We start from the raw sequence: 23,318 nt of genomic DNA on the forward strand, positions 1-23,318 counted from the left end.
CTATCACTGGATGGAAACAGGATCAGAATTATGAAAGAAATACCTAGAAGAATTCTGCAAGAGAGGAAAAAATATAGAGAATTGACACAAAAGTTGAGAGAGAAGAACATCAGATACAGATGGGAATAGCCAGAAGGATTGAGTTTTCAGTTTCAGGCTTTAAGAATTACTATCAAGATAAAAAACGAAATGGATTCGTTTTTGTTGGAGAATGATAAAGACTTTCCCAGAACAGTGAGAAAATAATATGATGAAGTACAAATTAATATCTTGGAATGTAAATGGACTCAACTCACCACAAAAAAGAAGAGCTATTTTTCATTGGCTAAAGAAACAAAATTGTAATATAATATGCTTGCAGGAAACGCATATAAAAGATCAAGATACCAAATTTTAAAAAAATAAACAACTACGGAAGGAATTTGTTGCATCGACAAAACAAAAGAAAAAAGGAGTTGTAATTTATATTAAAGAGAATTTGGATTCTAAATTAATCTTTAAAGATGTAAATGGAAGATATGTAGCAGTGGAAATAAACAGGAATGGGAAAAAGACTTTAGTAGTAGGAATATATGCACCCAATGGAGCTAAAGACCAATTCTATAGGGAAATAACAGAAAAATTAGACCATGACTCATATGAACAAATTATAATGGTGGGGGATTTTAATGGGGTCGTGGACCTCCAAATGGACAGAAAGTTAAAAGGGAGCAAGCAGAAATCAGGCAAACTACCAAAGTCATTTTTTGGATTGATTAAAAACAGTTTGAAAAATGGCAGAGAAAAATATCAGAATTTGTTTGGGCAGGGAAGAAACCAAGAGTAAAAATGAAGGTACTCTGTGATGCTAAAGAAAGGGTGGGTCTGCAATTACCGAACTTACGATTGTATCATGAAGCAATATGTTTAGTATGATTAAGAGAATGGGTGTCATTATCTAATCATAAATTGTTGACATTGGAAGGGTATAACAAGCTCTTTGGATGGCATGCATATCTATGGTACGACAAATATAAAATGGATGCAATGTTCTAACACCATTATTTGAGACGAAACATATTTGCGACCTGGCTGAAATATAAGAAATTTATGAATGAAGAAAAACCTATGTGGATTGTTCCAGCTGAGGTGGCAAATCCGAATTTGGAATATAAAGGAGACGAATGGATTACTTATAAAGACCTATTAAAAACTGAAAAGAATGTATTTAAAATAAAAATGAATGAAGAATTGCCATTTAAATATGGATGGCTACAATAACGGCAAATTAAAGATATATTTGAATCTGACCAAAGAAAGACAGGACTTAGAGTTAAAAATTCTGAACTAGAAGAACTTTTACTGGGGAAGGGAACAAAATAATCTCTAGAGTTTATAAAGTGTTGTTGAAATGGTATACAGAAGATGAGACAGTTAAGGTTCAAATGGTTAAATGGGCAATAAATTGTAATAAAGAGATCACAATGGAGGCATGAGAACATTTATGGAAGAACACTTTAAAGATTTCAACATGTACTATATTAGAGAAAATGGGTATAAAATGATACGTAGATGGTATTTAACGCCGAAAAAATTAGCCATTGCTAATAACCAATTATCGAATAAGTGTTGAAAATGTAAAGAACATGAAGGTTCTTTGTATCATATGTGGTGGACATGTGAAAAGGCTAGGGATTTTTGGTCTAAGATGTGTACTGAAATGTCTTTAATACTCAAAAGAAGTCTTGTAAGAAATCCAGAAATGTTATTGCTATCTCTGCATTTAGAGGATATAAACAGTAAAGATAGAGTGCTGCTTTATTATATGATAACGGCGGCGAGAACTTTATATGCACAATATTGGGAAAAAGAAGAAATTCCAGAAGTTGGAGAATGGATTCAAAAATTGTTGCACATGGCGGAAATGGATAAGCTAACGAGAAAACTGAGAGACAGAGATCCAAAAGAATTTATAGAGGACTGGGGGAAATTGAAAGAGTATTTGGGAAAAAAATGGGATGTTAAAGGGCATTTATGGTCTTTCGAGAATTATTAAATAAGATAAGATGTAGTGTAGTGTAAATCTTTACCTTTAAAATTAATATTAACAAATAAGAATTAGAATTTGGAAAGGAAAAAGCCAGTGCTGTTGGAAGTCAATATAGAAAAAGGGAGGGGAGGGGGATGGGGAACATATGAGGAATCAATGGGGTTATTAATGGTATGTAACAATATATATTGTATGTTATCCCATCTAATAAAATCTTTATATAATTACTAGCAGCAGCAATATTGTAATGATGTAACTTTGGCAGTATTAAAAATATTTTTTTTAAAAAAATGGTGACCACAGAAAGCAGTTTGGAGGTTGACAACCAGAACAATTTTCCAACATGTCAAAACACACATCAGAATATGGGAAAATAGTACCACCAAGACTGTCAATACAGATGACACTTCTATTCAGCCCAAAAGCAGAAACAAAATAATAATACTAATAAAACAGCTCCTAGAAAACATAGGACTATGATGGAGAAAGAACAGGAAAACAGCAGATGAATGACAACATTGCTTTGTTTCAGGTGCTGGTCTGCAGTAGAACAGCAGGATTTGAGTCCACTTACACTTTAGAGACCAACAGGATCTTTTGAGCGTCAAAATCAAAAAGAGTCCAGTAGCACCTTTAAGACTAACCAATTTTATTGTAGCGTCAAAATCAAAAAGAGTCCAGTAGCACCTTTAAGACTAACCAATTTTATTGTAGCATAAGCTTTCGAGAATCACAGTTCTCTTCGTCAGATGCAAGAGAACTGTGATTCTCGAAAGCTTATGCTACAATAAAATTGGTTAGTCTTAAAGGTGCTACTGGACTCTTTTTGATTTTGCTACTACAGACTAACACGGCTAACTCCTCTAGATCTTTGAGGGTCAAAGCTCTCTTTTTCAGATTTGAATTGAAGAAGGGGTTTTGAAGAAGGCAGCTCTGACTTTTGAAAACCTATACCCTGAAGCTCCTATTGGCCTCTAAGGTGTCACTGGACTCAGATCCTAACATTGTTCAAAAACTCCATTAAAATTGTAAATACAAATGATGGTAACAGCACGACATTTCACTAGTGTGGAACGATTCAGAGTCTAAGACAGTAGCAGCTCTCAGCAGAGTATTCTGGCCACTTGAGGTAGGGACTAAGGGCCGGTATAGCCAGCTCTTCAATTTCTGGACTACAAGTACATTGCAATGTTTTTATCTGATGCTTATGAAGTGCTGTTACATTTTGTCTTAAAGAGATATTCATTTCTTAAGTAAGAATTATGCACCGAATGGTATCACGCAGCCATTCTGTTTCTGGAGAGGAAGTACAGGCGTATTTCTGTTGCTGGCTTGAGAGTGTGACAGTATTCTTATTTCTATGGCTGGTTGTGTTAAAGGTAAGGAAAGCAGGTGGTAGGCAAGTGCCCTCTGAATTGTTATTTGGAATGGATACTGTCTCTCTCATAAATGGAGAAAAAGGGAAAGAGCAGGTCATAGATAACTATTTTTAATGGAAGATAATTTAATGTCCTTATATCTTCATAAAGAATACAGTTGCCCTCTACAATTTTAAAAGGAATTTTTACTCTACGGAACAGGTACAGAAACATAATTATCACTGAAGTACGTGACAATCAGTCTGATACAGACTGATCTAAGGAGATCACTTGAAGAGAAACTGTTTCTGGCCTGCCATCCATTCCCTCCATCTGATAAAGTTGGCTCTTGCCTATGATAGTTCCTACTACAGTAAATTTATCAGGTTTTCTAAAGTGCCAGAGGATTCTGTTGTTTTTGTGACAACACAGATAGTCTTTGGGAGCTTTTCTTTTCTTCTCCCACTTGGTTCTGTGTTAAGAGGAATACACATGACGACAACCCAAGAAAGGCAAGACTACTGTAATGCACTCTACATAGGTCTCCCTTCAAAGTCAACTTGAAGACACCAGGTGCTACATAACACTGCAGCTCGATTATTATCAGTAGCTAGATGGAGTATGCATATGACTCTCATTCTACAGTCACTCCACTGGCTGCCCATCAATTACCAGGCTCAATTCAAGGTTCTGGGCTGTGACATGCAAAGCCTTTCATGGCCTTGGCCCCTCATATCTGCAGTACTGTCTCTCCCTACACCCCACCACAATAACTTTGCTCATCTGAACAGGGCCTTTTGTTTTGTTATATGCCACTTCAAATGCTGCTTTTGAAGAAAGTGCAACATACCTGCTATCAAGTCAAATCAAATCAATAAATAAACATTACGGCTGAAGGCCAGCAAGCATTAGAAAAGCCCTGTGTCCATCACAAAAACTATTGTACTACTGTTCTATCCATACCAAGAGCAAAGACGGAAAGCGGACAGTAAAAGTGCAAGTGAAGCTGAGGAAACATTTTTTCAGGCTTCTGGAAAAAGATTCCAGCAGGTATTTCTACTGATAGTTCTAAAAAAACATATTTTCAGGTTGAAATTACTTGCCTTCCTTGAAGATCCTGTTCCAATAGATTCTCCCCACCTGGTTTCCCCCAAGAAAGATAAGGTTGGAAAAAATCAGGAACGTAGTAGAAATGGATGCCAGAGCTGCATGGAGCCGTTGACAACCTCTTGCTGACAAAAAATGGCTCTGCAAAGAAATAAAAAGGAAACTTACAAAGAAGTTAACAATGATTTAAGACTGGAAAAATCAAGATAAATTATTTCTATGGTTGTTGTGGGTTTTCCGGGCTGTATTGCCGTGGTCTTGGCATTGTAGTTCCTGACGTTTCGCCAGCAGCTGTGGCTGGCATCTTCAGAGGTGTAGCACCAAAAGACAGAGATCTCTTACAGGATGACTCAGCTCAACCCCAACCCTCCTGAGTAGATATAAATGACCTGCCAACATCTTTTTCACACTGTGACACTGAGAGATCTCTGTCTTTTGGTGCTACACCTCTGAAGATGCCAGCCACAGCTGCTGGCGAAACGTCAGGAACTACAATGCCAAGACCACGGCAATACAGCCTGGAAAACCCACAACAACCATCGTTCTCCGGCCGTGAAAGCCTTCGACAATACATACATTATTTCAATGTTACATAACTGCTGGTGAAATAGTAAAACTGGAGAAACTATCATTGTCTTCCAATAGCTTTAAAACATTATGTCACTATTCTAGGAAGAATCATGTAGTAACAATTAGAAATGAGCCCGAAATAGGAAAAAATGAAACAAGCATTTCGTGTTTCATCACATTCCACAAATCATGAACTTTCATGAAATTGTCCTGTTTCATGAAACGATTCGTTAGTTTAATGATTTGTCAGAACCCAGGGCACTTCAATGGGCCCCTTCATACCCAGAAATGCCAAACTTACAGGGAGACTTCAGCAGGATCTCCTCCACCCACCCTCACCCAACAAGCCGGTGAGAACAAATGCTCTAAATAAGAAAAGAAGCAAAGAAAATTAAAGAAAAAAAGGTAGGCCTCAGTCAAGGTAGGCTTCAGAGCCAGGCAATGCCCCGAGACTGGGGTTGGATGGAGTGGAGGAAAGAAGGCACTCTCACCGAACGACCTTCTCAGCAAGGCCAAGAGCTGAAAATAAGAGAGAGGCTTTTCAGTCTCTTTTAAAGCAGCAGCAAATCCAGCCAAAAGCTCCCAATTCCACTCTCTCACTCCAAATCCCAGCAACAGGTCCTCCCTCTCCCTCTGTCTACTGGAACTGAAAAGCACAAGGCAGAAAGCAGTGCCTTATATAAGAAATGCTCACATAGAGCAGAACAGGAGGTCTCTGCTTGGCAGACAGACCTGCCTAAAAAGGTTTGGAGGGATGAGATTGGTGTTCCCATGGCTACAGAAAGTCCATCTTCTCAGTTGCCTAGGGGATTAAACCCCCCTCCCTCCTGCTTCTTGCTGTATAGTGCAGAATGGAAGCTCTCCAGTTGGCAAGGAGAGCTGCCTTTCAAGGTTATGTGGGCTAAGATTGGGGTTTCCAAAGGCAACAAAAGGTCTGCAGACATTCTCTAGGGAAATAAAGGATTGGCGCCAGCCTGTCACAAATCATTCATTAATTGAACGAATCGGCCCCAAAAGTCGTGAATTTCATGAAAACCTTGGCCCCACGAAATGCATTTTGCAAAACACAAATCAGCCCAATTCGTCATGAAATTTTATTCACATTTTGATTCATGCCCATGTCTAGTAACAATCACCCTGGGTAGTACATCATATTTGAAGAAGGCTAGAGGAACAGTCAGAAAACTCTAAGAGTTTATTTAGGCAAAATTTACCTGGACCAACTATTGTTTTCCATGGGTGCCATTTTAGGGCGTTTCACTCCAGAGAGTATCTATTTCTACTTGACTCACTGGTCCTATTGTAATCACTATAATAAACAATTAAATGGCTCTACCTACTCAAAAGCCATGGCAGAGGCACAAATCTTTGATGAAGAAACTGCAGGATTTGAGTCCAGTAGCATCTTAGAAACCAAAAAGATTTTAATGGTATAAGCTTTTGAGTGTCAAAGCTCCCTTCTTCAGATACAAGTAGGAAGAGAGATCCCTGATCCTTTTTATACCAGTCAGGAGGTGGGAGGGGTGAAGCAAAGACAGGAGTTGGGATGTAATGGTACAATGCAGCTTGATTAGATGGGAGGGGTGCAGCAAAGGAAGACATCAGGATGTAAAGGTACAGTGGTACAATGCATCTTGATTAGAGCAGGAATTAGCATCTGTAGTGAGGCAAGAATCCTATGTCTCTATTCAGGCTGAGTGGGGGGAGGTAGTCCATAGTTCTGGTTAAGTGAACTGAGTTAAATTGTGCCTTTTAATTTAAAAAATTGCATTGGAAAAATAATATATGCACTACTTGTGAAAGCTTAATACTTGCAAACATTACTGTCCATACTTCTATTAGTTTAGAGACAGCAATCTATTTTATAGTTTATTACACTTACTATGCCCTTTAGCCATGTAGTGTAGCTTTCAATATTCTTTATCTATACAACATTCAAAATTATATGATTGACATTAGACTACTGCCAAACACATTAATATTGACTGCAGTTTGGAAACAAAATTTTTCCTCTTCTTGTTATTTGATTTTTAAAATAAGGCTTGAGCTAGCCATAGTTTACTGTAAACTTCCAGGTTTCCAAAGTTTGGGTAAAGTCATGCATGTGATCAGACCAAGTATTTAGTCAACCACCTATTAGAAACGTTCCATCTTCAACATTGGCTGGTACTGAATATTTTAAGAACTGTCTATCTGGCATAGAGTGAATGTGTACTGGGTTCAGATTTGGAGGCCTGATATAGATGTAAAAATGAACGTACGATACAAGGACTGAAAGTAGATTCCTCTCTATCCACATGTATGTCCCACATTCCGTACCCAAAGTTTGGCATCTTGTGTGACCAAAGTGAGATTTCACAGTAAGATGATGATCAAACTTGTGTTAGTGGCATGCATCAGTGAATCCTGTGCTGAATTTACACATGAAAGGAGGTTAGAGAATGATGCACCATATTCTGTAGCCCATTCCTGATTCCTAAGGTGCAATTAACTTTGGGACCCAATGAGCAGGGACTTACTCCTAGCACAGTATAACCACAGGAATCTAGTCATGCTGTTTAAATCATGATGGCTGCAACCCCAGGAAACTCACTTTTTCATAATTAGTGCAATCCTATGCATGCGTGTGTATTATGTGCCACACTTCCAACTTATGGTGAGTGACTTTATGAATGATTGCCTTCCAAAATGTCCAATCATTGACAGCCTTGCTTAGGTCTTGCAAACTGAGGGCCATTGCTTCCTTTGTTGAGTCAATCAATCTCATGTTGTGCCTTCCTCTTTTCCTACTGCTTTCAACTTTTTCTAGCATTATTGTCTTTTCCAGTGAGTCCTATCTTCTTATGATGTGACCAAAGTATGATAGCCTCATTTTTGTCTGGGGAGAATTCAGGCTTGATTTGATCTAGAACCCATTTATTTGTCTTTTTGACAGCCTGCTGTACCTGTAAAACTATCCCCCAACACCACATTTGGAATAAAATTTCTTCCTGTCAGCTTTCTTCTCTGTCCAGCTTTCCCATCTATACATAGTAATGGGGAATACTATGAGTCACTCTCCTGCTTCATTTTATGATCCTAGTCCAAATTTCCAACAATATTTGGTTCTGCCTTGTTTCCTGCTTTTGTGTTCCAGTCACCTATGATTATCCATGCATCTTGTTTAGGTGTATGATCAATTTCTTCCTCAGCATGTGCATTAAAGCTTTCTGTTTCTCCCTCTTCAGCATTAGTGGTTGGAGTGTAAAATTAACTGATGGTTATGCATATTTATGCAAAATAAAATGAATACAGTGGGCCTTACTTGTAAGTAAACATGAACAGAATTGCACTGCCTGATTACTAAATACAGGCTTAGAAAACAGATTACTAATGTAGAATACACAAAGCCTGTTACAGCAATGCTAATTCAGTTTTCCATCTGGGTGTGACAAATCAGATATCACAGTGCATTACATTTCTAAAAAGTGGGTTACTTTATTCTTGAAAAAAAAGGTCAAATATATAACTGAAGGCAGGAATGATTGAAATTTGTACATACAATTATGTCTTCATGAAAATCTGGACAGCACCTGCGTTCCCAAATCATCCATAAAAGGCTATGAGAAACTAAAAGTAGAAATTAAAGACACTACCAACAGATGTATAGCTGCTTGATAAAATGAAATGGTAATTTTACATGCTGTAGCAATTTATTTCTCCATATCTGGATACAAAGAAATCAATCCATACCCGTCTTTAATGGTTGCATCCAGGAGAGAATTAATTCATATAACTCCACGGGTATTCTAGTATGTGCCCCCAAAAGTACTTACAACGCTACAAGGAAAACAAGTAGTTGGTCACAAAAACCCAAGTGATATTGAAGAAAGATGGAAATAGATGGCTTAAAACTTCACTTGAATGGCCCACACGGGCATAAAAATACCATCATAATTTACTTCCATGCTGGAAATGTATATAAATTGAATGTCTGCCACTCTTGGAAGTCAATCTAGAGTGTGAGTAAGCACAGCTCTGGCAAGAAACAGTGGCAAATATTTTGCTGTAGACTCAACACACTTCACACAAACAAAGAAAAAAATAGAATGCAGCTTAGAATTTACGCACGGAGTGTGACTAACTGTAGAGAAGATATTCCCACATAAATCTCTTAGGTTGAAAAGCTGTAACTTGCAAGAAGGGCTCAATTACACCACCCTTAAAGGTATTTTGTGAAATTCAAATTATTTTAGAAGGTTTTTTTCTGACAGTATAAGTGTACACATAGTATGAGAAAAGATACGGGTGTGTATTTAATTTATTTAAAATATCTTACTATATAATTGTGTAAGCGAGTTTCAGACAACTCACTTTATACCCTGGTGCACCATCAGAGGGCGCTGCCACAGATGAAAGTCCAGGTAACTCAATATGTCGCTCCAGAAAATATGCCATGGTGGGAAACCCAGGCAGGGAACAGGAGTGGAGCAGGTGGCAATGCCCCCCCCTCCGCACCTTAACCCGGCTGGTATTTGGTGATGAAGCAGGTGGCATTGCCAGCTGGTATTTGTTGGGTGGGGTGGGGTCCACCTTCATTTCTAATTGTGTCTATTTTTTCTTTTTAAGTAATTGCATCATCATTCAATAATGAGGAGAGGAAGTAATATTCTCTTCTTTTCTGCCTCGTACTCCAGGGTGTCTCCTTGAATATCTTCTCCTTGTTCCCTTTTGTATTTGCAATTTTATCTCTCATTTCCCTCTATGTTATTTCTCTTATCCTTCTCTTTGTAAATCTCACATGTACCCCTCTTGGCAGTTTAATCTTCGTTTTAGAGTCTGGGTTCACTCTATAGGGAATGTCTGTTTCTTTTGGAAGAATTTCCCCTTTTCAATATTGGTGCAGTCACCTCAAACAGTATGTTCCTCAGTACTCCCTCTTTATTTCCAGTTATATTTTGTTTCATTATGACTTCTTCTAAAGTTCTCCACCTCTCCCACCTTTTGATTTATTGTATCCATTCTTTCATCTACTTTGGGGATTAAACATGCCCAAGTGGGCTTCTCTTGCTTGTTTTCTTTCAATTGTTCCTGGGATTCATCCACTTTTCCCTTTAGCTCTTTAATTTGTTCTGATACTTGTGAAATACTATTCTGCACCTATGCTATATTTACTGCAAACATCTGTTGTAAGTTTTGTTGAAGATCTTTTAATGCTTCTTGTATCAGCATTGTCCCTATAGATTTTGCTTGCCCTGGAAAAGGTTTTGGTTTTGTAATTTTACTCATTTTGAAGCTTCTAGTGGTATATATTATTGTTGTTAACCCTTTAAGTTTTGTCTGTACAACTAATGTACCCTCCTTATTTTTATATGTTCTTGTTGTATTACCTTGTCAAGCTATCTATCACACCTAACCAATAATTATATCATATTAACATTAGTAACACCACAGTATCACACAATTTGGAGGAAACTCATGGAAACAAATACAAGCTTTAGCCTAAACGCTTACACTATATAGAAATTATAAGCCAAACTCTTTTCTTGTTTAACAGAGTTCAACACAGGTAAACAGATTTAATTACCCAAATTTCCCAGACCCCCCTTTTCTTTCACCATTTTTTCTTTCGAAGGTGAAAAGGATGTCCAGTCACTTCTTCCCTTTTTAATCCAGTTGGCAGTTTCTGTTTTTGCTTAACTTCAAGGGGGGGGGGACTTTCCCCAAACTCCCTCTCCAATCTGCCTCGTATACTCAGTTTTTCCTCAGCCACTTTTGTTTTCAGCTCTCAGCCAAGTCTCTTCTGTCGCTTCACGCCGTAAGTACTGTCCTCCACTCCCTTCCCCTTCCTTTATGTCTCTGAGGAACTTTATATCTTTAGTGAACTTTGTTTTCTCTACTCACTCAGTAGGAATTTTCCTTTTGCCTCTGTAACTTTGTAATTCCAAGCAGGTTGTTACTCTTCCTCTTTGCAAGCCTCTCCCATGCTTGAGACTCCCATCAGAAGCTGTTTCTTCAGGAGGGGGGGAATCCACTGCACCGTCCCTCTCTTTAATCCTTTCCGAAGGGCTGAGTCTTTATTTCCTTTCTATTGTCATGCACAGCTCTCTTTTATTTTGGAAACTTACAGCTTGTTTCTCACTGACCTCTCTTGTTTATAAGAATATCGCTCTTTGTAATCTGTCCGTCCTGGTGCTCGCAGCTTGTTGCCTGTAAAATGGTGTCCACCGCGATCTGTGCTATGAGGCGAACTCACAGAATTCCAACTCCAATGCCTGGAGCGAATCCCCAGTTAAGCCTCTTGCTTCAGATATTCCTCTCCACAGGGTCTCCCCAGAACTCAGGAATCCCAAGCCCGCAGACCACTGGGTTTCGGCTCTCCTTCGGAGACGAGCTCCTTAGAGCCACCGACCTCACTGTGCTGTAGCCGGCTCCAATCAAGTTTAGATAACATTTGTTGATACATCAACCATGGAATATTTTCCTCTTGTGCTTGAATTTCCTGCCAAGTTCTCATGTTACCTTGCGTATCTGTCATAGATTCATAGATGATATGGTCAATTATGTTTCTAGTGGTGGCATCATAGTTGGCATTTATTGGTGATATCAGTGGTGAAATTGGTGGATATAATCTATTTCTATATTGAAACCATATTTTAAGTAATCCATCTCTTAGTATATGAACACCATCTTGCTTTTGAATGGATTTTAGTGATTTCTTAAACCATAAATAGTTATGGATTTCCTCTTTGGCGTCAGTCTTCTGCTCGTATTTATGATCCAATCTGTTATCCAAACTAATGCCACAGCCTAACAGTACAATTTAATATTTGATACTGCCATCCTCCTCATTTTTTTCAACCTGTAATACTTTAAATTTTATTATTGGTTTCTTCCCTTTCCATATGAAATCATTTATCACTTTCTGCCATTTAAGATCTTTTCATCTATATGAATTGGCACCATTTGAAACAAAAAGTTCATTTTTGGAAAGATGTTCAATTTAACAGCAGAAATTCTTCCTAACTATGAAATATTCAATTTTTCCCATCTTTGTAAATCTTCGATAATGCTTGTCCACATTTTTTGATAATTATCCTTGTATAAGTTCTCATTTGTACTGTTACATTTATTCCTAAATATTTTACAGGTGTGGTGGTAATAGCACAGTCCGTTATTTTTTTCAATCCCTTCTTGTTCTTCTCTTGTTGCCAACAGTAGCATTATCTTTTTCTTTTTATTCAATTTATATCCAGAATGCTGTCCACATTTTAATATTTGTTCCATTACATAGATTAGAGAATTGTTCGGATTTGTCACTGATATAACCACATCATCTGCATAGCTTTTCATTTTATATATCTCTTTACCTTCTTTTATTCCATCGATTCTGCTGTCTTGCCTGATTCTCACTGCCAAAATTTCCAAAGCAATAATAAACAGTAATGGTGATAGTGTGCACCCCTATTGTGTTCCTTTTGTTATTTCAATTTTCCCCATAAAAGAACCATTAACTAGGATTCTGGCTTGCTGGCTGGTACAGACACTTTACATCTAATTCAAAAACTCACTCCCACAGTTCATTCTTTGTAATGCTTTCATAAGAAATTTCCAAGACACATTGTCGAATGCTTTTTCAGCATCCAGGAACATAAATGCCGTTTTTTTCTCCTTTCCTTCTTGAGTATTCAATTGCATTAAGGAGAGATCTAAAATTGTCTCTCAAGTATGTCTTTGGAACAAATCCTATTTGGTCTTTATGAATTACATCTGAGATACATCTTCTTAACCTTTACACCATTATTGTTGCAAAAATCTTGTAGTCCATATTCAATAAAGAGATTGGTCTATATGATTGTGATAGTAATGGATCGTTCCCTTCTTTATGTATTAGAGTTATATTCACCTCTTGCCACGTTGGTGGTAAATTCTTTTTGTCTTGTGTCTCCTTCATCACTCTTTAATCTTCATCAATCTACTATTCAAAACATTTACAGTAGGCAGCCATTAATCCATCTGGAACCGCACAAGAAGGACAACCCAAAGAGACCATATAATACAACACATGCAATATTTATGTTATTCATAAGTTTTTATATTCTTTCTGTACAGGCACAGGATCCTCACCACCGTAAATTTGTGCGGTGAAAGATATATAGCCAAGGAAACCCCTCCAAGGGAAGGATGGCTCCCGGTGGGAGAATGGCAATGGGTTGCCGGCTTTGTTGGTACCTCGTTTCGCTGCACCTCACTTCTTCACAAGCCTGTTACAATGTGCAAAAAGGATCCTCAATATGTAGAACTGGGTTTCATTTCATAGAGCTTCTTGTAAAATGCCATCCTTCCCTTGGAGGGGGTTCCTTGGAGGGGGGAGCCATCCTTTCCTTGGAGGGGGTTCCTTCGCTATATATCTTTCACAGCACAAATTTATGGTGGTGTGGATCCTGTGCCTGTATAGAAAGAATACAAAAACTTATGAATAACATAAATATTGCATGTGTTGTATTACGCCTGAGAGCGAGCCGCCATTATGCTTTTGATTTGGAATACTTGTGAATTGTGTTTGCAAGAATTGTAACTGCAATTTGAATGGTTTCAGCAGTTAATGATTGAATTTATTGTCTTATGACCTTATTGGCACTGTGATTTACTTTTGCATTAACTGTTGCACATATTTGTATTTGTATTTGGTTGTATTCATTGTTCCAAATCAGGCTTAGTATATAGCCTAATAAGAACTCTAGGGCAGCCTGTGTTACCCCTTCCTCGGACGGGGTGGAGAGGTGTTTACCGGGGCTTCCCTAAAGAGTTGTATTGATTGTGACATAGGAATGTTCATTGTACTTATTGTATAATTCACTCTGATAGAATTGTTTCAAATACACTTTTTGATATTTTCCTAGTCAGTTGGCCACGGCTTTTGCTTTCCCTTTAATTTTTTGATGGCAAAGTTAATATTTTGTATTATTATTACTTGATTTAAAGTATTTCTGTGCTTGGTCATAAATTCTTTAATTGGTGTCTCAAACAAGTATTTCTCATCTCTCCATCATTTGTAATGTCTTCCTTATAAAGGTTTGAGAAGAAAATTCTAATTTGATCCTTCATTTCTTGCTCTATATGGATTACTTGGTTGCCTTTCCAGTATCGTTCTTTTTTCCTTCTCTTTTCTGAGACAGTACGCCAAATACCTTCCAGGTTTATTTGCAGCTTTAAAGGATCTTTGCTTTAAACCTTTTGACAAGGTTCCTCAAGCTTTCTGATGGGTAAACTGGAGGACTATGGACTGGACTCTAGGATGGTTAGATGGATGAGGAATTGACTGAATGACTGCATCCAAAGAGTAGTTGTCAATGGCATGTTTCATTGGAGGGAGGTGTCCAATGGAGGGCCATAGGGCTTGGTTGTGGGCTTTTCAATATTTTTATAAATGATCTGTATGAGGGTGTGGAGGGATTACTCATTAAAATTGCAGATGTCACCAAACTGGGAGGAGTAGCAAATGCCCTTGAAAATAGGGATAGAATTCAATGAGATCTGAACACACTGGAAAAGTGGGTAGATTTGAATAAGATGTAATTTAACATGGGTAACTGTCAGGTTCTTCACTTGGGTAACAAAAATGCAAAGCATGTATACTGGATGAGGGATACACTTCTGGGTAGCAGTGTGTGTGAACAAGATCTTGGGATACAAGTGGATGGGAAGCTAAATATGATCAATCAGTGTGATGCAGCAGTTAAAAAGATGAATGCAATCTTGGGATGGATCAACAAAGGCACAGCATCCAAATCACAGGATGCCACTGACCCACTATATACCACATTGGTCAGGCTCACCTGGAGTATTGTGTGCAGTTCTTGAGGCCTCATTTCAAAAAAGGATGTAGACAAAATGGAACAGGTACAAGGGAGAGCAACCAGGATGATCAGGGGCCTGGAGACCAAGCCCTACAAGGAGAGACAAGGGACCTAGGAATGTTCAGTTTGGAGAAGAGGAAGCTGAAGGGAGACATGATTGCCCTCTTTAAGTATTTAAAAGGATGTCACTTAGAGGAGGGAAGGGAGCTGTTCCTATTGGCAGCAGAGGATAGGACTTGAAACAATGGGTTTACACGACAGGAGGGACATTAGGAAAAATGTTATGTTAATGGTTATACAGCAGTGGAATTGGCTGCCTAGTGATGTGACGGTTCTTCACTGGCAATCTTCAAGGAGTGTATGGGCAAAAACTTGTTGGGGATGTTTTAGGCTGTTCCTGCATTGGAAAGGTGGTTGGTCTGTAAAACCTGTTCCAACTCTATGATTCTATAATCTAGCTATCCAAATGCACATCCAGATGAGGATGATGTCCATCCACACTGCATTACTTTCACTGAATGTGTATGCAGATAGGCATCCAAATCTGCATTCTGCTTCAATTGTGAATGGATTAGGAAGAGGGAGCGCAGCAACATTTCCTCCTTTCCTCCCAACATCAAACACTTTGCCACCAGTTTGTGAAAACTGGGTTGTGAATAACTATAGGAGGGGTTCTTTTTGATGTACAAGATGTTCTTTATCCTTTTATTGAAGAATTTCTTTAAACCATTTTATTATAGCACAGGTGTATTACCTGTGTAAGAAAGACCCCCTGGATAATCTGGTTTTACAATTTGAAGACCGCCAGGAGAGTGGGAGCTTTTCTGACCTCTTTGGGCAGGCTGTTCCATAAGATGGGGTAAGGTAGGTAAAGGTAGTCCCCTGTGCAAGCACCGAGACATTACTGACCCACGGGGGGATGTTGCATCACGTCGTTTTCTTGGCAGACTTTTTACAGGGTGGTTTGCCATTGCCTTCCCCAGTCATCTACACTTTACCCCCAGGAAACTGGGTACTCATTTTACCAACCTTGGAAGGACGGAAGGCTGAGTCAACCTTGAACCGGCTACCTGAACCCGGCTTCTGCCAGGATTGAACTCAGGTCATGAGCAGAGCTTGGACTGTAGTACTGCCACTTACCACTCTGCGCCATGGGGCACTACAGAAAATGTGCATGTGCCGGCAGTTGTTAATTTTGCCCATTTGTGCCTGTAGAAGCCCTGTTCAGATGAGCAAAGCTGTTGTATCCAAGCATAGAGAGAGAAGTGCTCACATAGATATGCATGCTCTGTCTAGTTCCTGATAATAATTGAGCTGCAGTGTTCTGCACCAACTGGAGTATCCAAGCTTACTTTGAAGGAAGACCTATGCAGAGCGTATTATATTAGTCAAGTCTTGATGTTACCATGCTGTAGATTCAGGTGGCCAGATTACCCTTGTCAAGGTAGGGGGCCATCTCTTGGGCTAGACTGAGTTTGTTGAAGGTATTTTTTTGCAACTGCATTAACTTGCTTCTCTAGTGTTGGGGTCCAGTATATCCCATAGGACCTATCAAAAGTGGGGAGCACAATATCCTCCAATATCTCTGCCTTCCCATTCAGCATCATTTCTGTATTTTCTAGGTTCATTTTCAATTTGTTTGTTTTCATCCAACTGACCAGAACTGTCAGGCAATGATTTAAAATCTCTACTGCATCACCAGGGGATGGGGATAGAAAGATATAAAGCTAGGTGTGATTCACATAGTCATGACATCCAATTTCATAACTATGAATTAAATTCTCCTCCAGGCTTTATATAGAAGGTGAATAAAATGGAGGATAAGATTGCACCTGGTGGAACCCCTCAAGATAACTTCCGCTTTGAAGATAGCTGGTCTCCAACAACAACTTTTTTGAATCTGTTCTATGAGGAACAATTTAAACCAGTCCAAGACACATCCCCTGATACCTACTTCTGCCTCTAAACACCTCAGTAGGGTAACATGATCTATTGTATCAAAGGCTGCAGATAGATCACACTATTCACACTGAAGTAGCCAGCGAATTTTGCCTAAAAGGAAAGGGATGTTTAGACTCAACTAGCAACATTTCTCAGGGGAGAGAGTTTCTGCACCTCTCTGATTTACACAGTTCTTGTAGTCATACATTCTGTTCACAATAAGACGGTGATAGCCAACATACCAGACATCCTGGTTTGTCTGCCACCTGCTGACAGGGTTGTAGGCAATGATCTTTGATAAAGAATCCCGTGATAACAAAATGATTTCAAAGTCCACATTTGCAAGCAGTAACAGCAATGGTGAAATGAATAATCCATACAAGAACTTATGCCTGTCTTTAAAAATACAAAACATGAAGTACTACTGAAAATAAAAAGTCATGATAGAATGAAAAAGAATGCAGCTTTACATTTCTGTGGGTTGTTTTATTAATCTGTATACAGAGAAGGAATAATACAGAGTAGGAATTGCAGAAACTGGAACTCACGTTAAGAAATTGGGAAACAATTCAAAGATATGAAACTATTCTGGAATATAATCATGGGACATTTGCTGCACTGTTCTATTAATTTTCTTCTGTTTCCTGTGTTTGGAATCATAACAATACTCTTCTAAGAAGGTCTGGGGTTTGTCTGTTTTCTTTAAACCAGAAATTTTATGCAACAATGTAGATTGAATACATAATACAACAAGAATGTTCAAACCACTGCTTGCTGTAAGTATGAAATGCCCTCTGGAAGTAATAGAACATAGAAAGAATCTGGATATAGTTGCATAGTTGCAAATGGAATTCTATAGCTGTTCTGCAAGGAATAATCTTAATAGATTCATAAAAGAATCAAATATCACATCCGTAGGTGTTGTGGGAGGATGACTGACCTTGTCCTCTAAAGCTGAAATAATAAAGTTTACTACTAGGGGAACTGTTTGGGGTTTTTTTGTCAGTTAGGATGGATTTCAACCAATCTCCTACATGAGTCATCTTCATCTAGATTGCTTGATGTCTGCATTGTACGTTGCTCAATGCAGGAAGGTTGTTGGTATATAAGTGGTGCTTATACAATGTTTTTTGTGTTTTACTGAGAACAGTATCTGCTTAAAAGCAGTGGTAAAAACATATTTTTTCTATTTCTGCTCTATGGAGGCCTGTTTGAGACATAGGTATGACATACATTACTGATAAGGTATGTGAAATTGTATTTATTAAGAATATTTATCACCTTTCCTTAAACCATAATAAACTTTAAATAGGTTTAGAACATTAAGACAAAATTAAAAAGGAAGCCTTAGACATGAGCATGTAGCCCCACGGGTATTTTCTTTATTTGTAGCATTTCTAATCCACAGTTTTCCACAGGACTCAAGGTGGATTACAATACAATTTAGCAAAATGGCAAAGAGTCCAGTAGCACCTTTAATACTAACCGACTTTACTGTAGCATATGCTTTCGAGAACCACAGTTCTCTTCGTCAGATGCATCTGACGAAGAGAACGGTGGTTCTTGAAAGCTTATGCTACAGTAAAGTCGGTTAGTCTTAAAGGTGCTACTGGACTCTTTGCCATTTTGCTTCTACAGACTAACACGGCTAACTCCTCTGGATCTAATACAATTTAGAGTTCTTCACTTTGGACACAAACATGGGGGTGGGTGGGTTAGATTATAATGCAACCTTCCGATGGGCATACCCAGTGAAAAAGACACTCTTGGAGCCATTCATACTTCATAATCAAGTAGTCTGAACCGTGAATATGCTCATGGGGTTCTTTACGCCTCCCGGTTTGGTGTCATCTGCAGATTTAGTGAATAATCCCTTCACACCCTCATCTAGATCACTGACAACTAGTCTTTGGGTGCGGTTATCCAGCCAGTTCACCTTCTCTCAGCCTAACTTATTGGACAGCATTGCTTTTGTGTGGAAAAAATGAAGGAGAAAACATTGCTGGAAGCCAGCAATGGGCCCTGTTTGGGAGAAAAACAGGATATAACCATCTAACTAAATAAGCACAAGATTCAATCCCAGGTTAAGTATCTGACACTGACATTTTAAAAAGGATCTCGGACAGTAGGGCAAGACTCTGTATGAAACCCTGGAGAACCTCTGCCATTCTGTCCATCTGTCTAGATAGACCAATGGCCTATCTCAGTATACAGTAGGTTCAAATTTCTACATTTTACCAGTAGCTATGATGTTTCATCACCAATGTGGCACAATCCATGGCACTAAGCCCTGAAACTCTTTAGCATGTACTATGATGAGCCACATTCTCTATGGACATTTAGCATAAAGCATAATTTATAACACAACAAAATATAATCCGAGCAATTAAATATGTAAATAATTTTTGACTAGTTGAACATTGTACACACCCCACAACACACTGTACTTTTAGACAATGGCTTGATCAATAACTGCAATGTAAATTACCTATGAGATTAAAATCCATTCCTAATTGCAACTGGGAATCTTACGGACAGGCAAAGGAAATATACTTACAATGAAGTCATGAACAACCGGGAGAGAAACCAGCCTCTTCACTCCATTTTCAGCTGTTATTCCAAGCCAATTAAGCACAGCCCAAGACCAAAGGTAGCTTTGGCTACCATGCCAATAGCTTACAAAAGCAAATGTGATTGCTGTGGAAAACCACATCTTAAACAGACTGCAGTGAGATCCTCCCATTGGGATGTAAATATACCTGCCAGGGAAAATTATGAAACAGAAGTAATTAGGACCTTACTGAAAGTTCGGAGAGCCTGCTAGTGCAATATTTATTTGTTTTTATAGTAATGCTAAAGTGTTGCTTTGACTAATTACTTGACATTTTCTGTCTGCCATCCTGTCTAGTATCTCCATACATATTTACTTCATTACTTCATAAAAACTTTTTAAAACACACAATTCAGCAAGAGGACACATCTATTTTGAACAGAAATTGCCATTAACTGAGCCTTTAGGTTAAGCCACATAGTGAAATGAAACAGTTTAACACTGAGAGCTAAGAAACAGCAAAAAAACATATTACACAGGAGGTCCTTCTCTGGAGTTCATGATTTTAGTTTTGTTTTTAATTTAATACACCCGCAGGGAGCTTCAAATTTGATTTGGCCTACTGGGCCCTGGAAAGAAGGGTATTTAGCCCTTTCCCTCATGCCATGTTACTGATCTATACCAATCCTTCTGAAGCTGTTCTTATCTAATAAGATGAGAAAACACAGTGGAGGTAGGGAGGATTCAGATTGGGAAAATCACTTATTTCCTCCCCTGCACCACAGCTCCAGTCAAGTTCACAGCAGTTTGAAGCTGCACTACACAAACTGTAGCGGTAACTTGCGGAAGAGTATACTGATCTCGAGGAGTGAGTGGTGCACCACAGCCCCCTCATCTTGCGCCCACTTGCAGCATGAGCCTAAATATTCCTTTCTGCTGATGTAAAGTGTTTTTCTCTTAAGGATCTTGTTTTTCACTCTAATGCCCATTTGTTTAATCCCAGTGTCGTGCTATTGCATTTAAGAGTGAGGTGTTTAGATTAGCGGTACAAGTGTTTTAGGGAGGATAGGAGCACTCTTCATCTTGGATGCTTGCCAGATGCACTGCTTATCAGTTGGCCTTGAATACATCATCTCTCCCTTTGAAGACAGGAGAAAACAAGTACCAGGTGTAACTTTGTAACTTAGTATCTATATATAAGTCTTAGAAAGCTCCTCCCCTGTTGAACCTCAATACAGGCTGAACTGCAGACAGTGCCATGCAGTTCAGCCCATACTGAGGTTCTTCAAATCCAGCCAGCCCCATTTCACTGCTGTGAGCTTTAACATGTCAGGTTTCTGGTTGGTTTTTAATCTGATTTAACAAATGCTTTGCAATTAGGCAAAGTGGTACAGAAATGCAGCAAATAAAAAAAATAGGAGGAAAATAACATCCCACCCCCAACCCCATGTATACAGCTATTAAAGTTACTTGTCCTTAGAAGAAAGTGAAATATCCTTTTCAGTCCACACTTAGAAGAAAAGGAACAAAATGTACAAGATGAAAGAGACAAATGTAACTGAAGGAAGTAATTAAACTCCCAACATTTATTCTCAAGATGCTTCAGACATCTCAAAGTAGTCACTTTTTTAACTGTATGACATCTAAAACTAGTCTTCAAAGTCTTTCTGTTCAAGAAGCTAATCTGTGACATTTCCCCAAGGAAAGTTTGGTGTCTGATTATTGGATTCTAGGCTCAGGAGCACAACAGTACAAATGATGAATTGTAAGTATAATGTGTGGAGCACTTTACACTTAATCTTTAGATGCTACAGGAGATGTAGAAATATCATAAACTTATACTGGGTATAGTGGCATGAAAGTGCTTTCTAAATGCTACCAACTCATGGGACATATTAGGTTGGATCCAGCTGGCCTCCAATAATTCCCCTCTTTACTCCAACCCATCCCACATGGCTTTGGTCCACACATGCCCCATGATCGCCAAGAATGGTACATTTGAGAATGGATGATAACTATTTACCTCTCCTGAACAGAGAATAGGTTTCTTACATACTGGACACACCAGCACCTGCTTCAAGGCAGAGGCAACCATCCCCTCTCAGAGAGGCATTTACTTTATCCTGGACCTAGTGTTACCCCCCCCCCCCACCCAGCAGATTAAGTAGCCAGGAGGGTAAGAGTTATAGAAGCAGTTGACAGGTCTCACTCTTCTAAAAATCCTATGCACATCTCCTCAGACTGGACAAGATGAAAGGTATCCCATAGAACTGGACAAATCAGCACATTGGGACAATCTGATCCTGTCACTGCTAATGTAGAATCCAAGTTGGAATAGATGTGAGATTTTATCCACAAAGTGTTAAGCAAACAGCAGGCTATAGAACAGTCCACCTCTTCCTGTAGGCCCCTGACCACCAAGAAGAGTTCTGCAGGTCTACACTGTGCAGATGCAATTGTAGCAGAGAAATAGTGTTTCTTTGCCGCCATCTCTGCTACAAAGTAGACTCTAAGTAGAGTTCTAACCCACGTCTTGTCAAATTTGTCTCAAGTCTTTCTCCATTGATGGTCTAGCCATCTCCTTGCCTTTTTATCGTCTGCAGCCCCTCAATAGATCAAGGAGCTGCTTGGGCTCTTGGAACTGAGAAAGGGCACCTGACAGAGATGTCATTTGCCTGTGAAATTTTCTTCCTCAGGCAGGCTTCCAAGTTCTAAATAAACAAAAAAATGACTCAAAGCATCTATGTATTTAGATTGGACTATTCACTTCTCCATTATTTGCTGTGGCCTTTTAAAGAGGGCTAGGGTTGCCAAACAGGAATCTTTTGCTGGAGGAAGTACTGGTTAATTGGTGGCTGTGGAAACTGGCATAGGGCAAATCTCCAGGAATTCATATCTCTATGATAAAAATCATAGAGATCTAGGAAATTTCTAGAGCTGTGTGTGAAGCTGTGATGTAACTTCCAGGAATGAACCCAGAAGTGAGATAATGGGATCACACAACACCATCGATTACCTACGATAGTAGGTTGTCTTCCAAGCCTAAACAAGGCCTATAGTACAAACAGTCTTATGTGTCACCAGTAATTAAATTGGGAGGAACTGGGATCACCAGGCCAGCACTTTCCTTTATGTAGTCCCTGATATGATTTTGGACATGAGATCTAATCCTCCGGCTCTCCTATAGAACAAGTACAGTTGCTGGTCTCTATAGAGATGATCCTCCCGCCCCTCTTCTCATTTCCTGATGCCACTCTGATGGAATGATGTCACTTCTGGGGAAAACCTAGAAGTAACATGAATACTCTTTAGGAATCACCATAGAATTTCCAGAGGTGTGATGTCACTTCTGGATTTTCCTGGGAAGTGACATGCCATCTCTGACAGCTGCCACTCTGTGTCCCTGTATCCACCAGTCTCCCACTGGTCGATAGGCCTAATAGAGACAGAGGGAGTCCACTGTAACTTCAAAAATAATTTCCATGTAGAGCCAAAATAGAAATACCAAACGTTCCCACTAAGAGAACAATAACAGTGCAATCCTAAGTATGGTCTTCAATTGACTTAGAAGGGTATAAGTCTACTTAGGACTGTACTATAAGGTGTTTACTAACTTCTTCCAATTAACAGCAAAAGGATAGTTATTCCAACTAGTTGAAGGCTCACATTCTATCTAACAGAGTTTGGAGGTAATAAAAAGTACCACATGCTTCTCTATCCATAGTATATATTCCTGTGTCAAGGTAAAAAAAAATCTGTTAACACCTTTATCCATGAAAATGAACACCCAGGGCACAATCTGATCCTTACAGAATGATTTAGTATTAATTGTTTTCCATGAAACCTTGGTATAACGAAAGCAAGATTTAGTTGACTCCATGTCAGGGAGCTACACTGCTGTTTGTGCAAATAATCTCTATTTG

The 23,318-nt window shown here is 38.9% G+C and overlaps 1 protein-coding gene across 1 annotated transcript in view; it reads right to left on the reverse strand.

Annotated features, from left to right (window-relative positions):
* HHAT (hedgehog acyltransferase) overlaps positions 1-23,318 on the reverse strand; it is a 259,513-nt gene that overhangs the window by 52,230 nt on the left and 183,965 nt on the right. The window contains exons 10-11 of the mRNA XM_054980529.1: positions 19,402-19,603; positions 4,491-4,635 (exon numbers count right to left, since the gene is read on the reverse strand). Of these exons, the coding sequence (XP_054836504.1) occupies positions 4,491-4,635; positions 19,402-19,603 (347 nt within the window). The remainder of the gene's footprint in view (positions 1-4,490; positions 4,636-19,401; positions 19,604-23,318) is intronic.

The sequence above is a fragment of the Eublepharis macularius genome, chromosome 1 (genome assembly GCF_028583425.1).
Source record: "Eublepharis macularius isolate TG4126 chromosome 1, MPM_Emac_v1.0, whole genome shotgun sequence".
Lineage (NCBI taxonomy): Eukaryota > Metazoa > Chordata > Lepidosauria > Squamata > Eublepharidae > Eublepharis > Eublepharis macularius.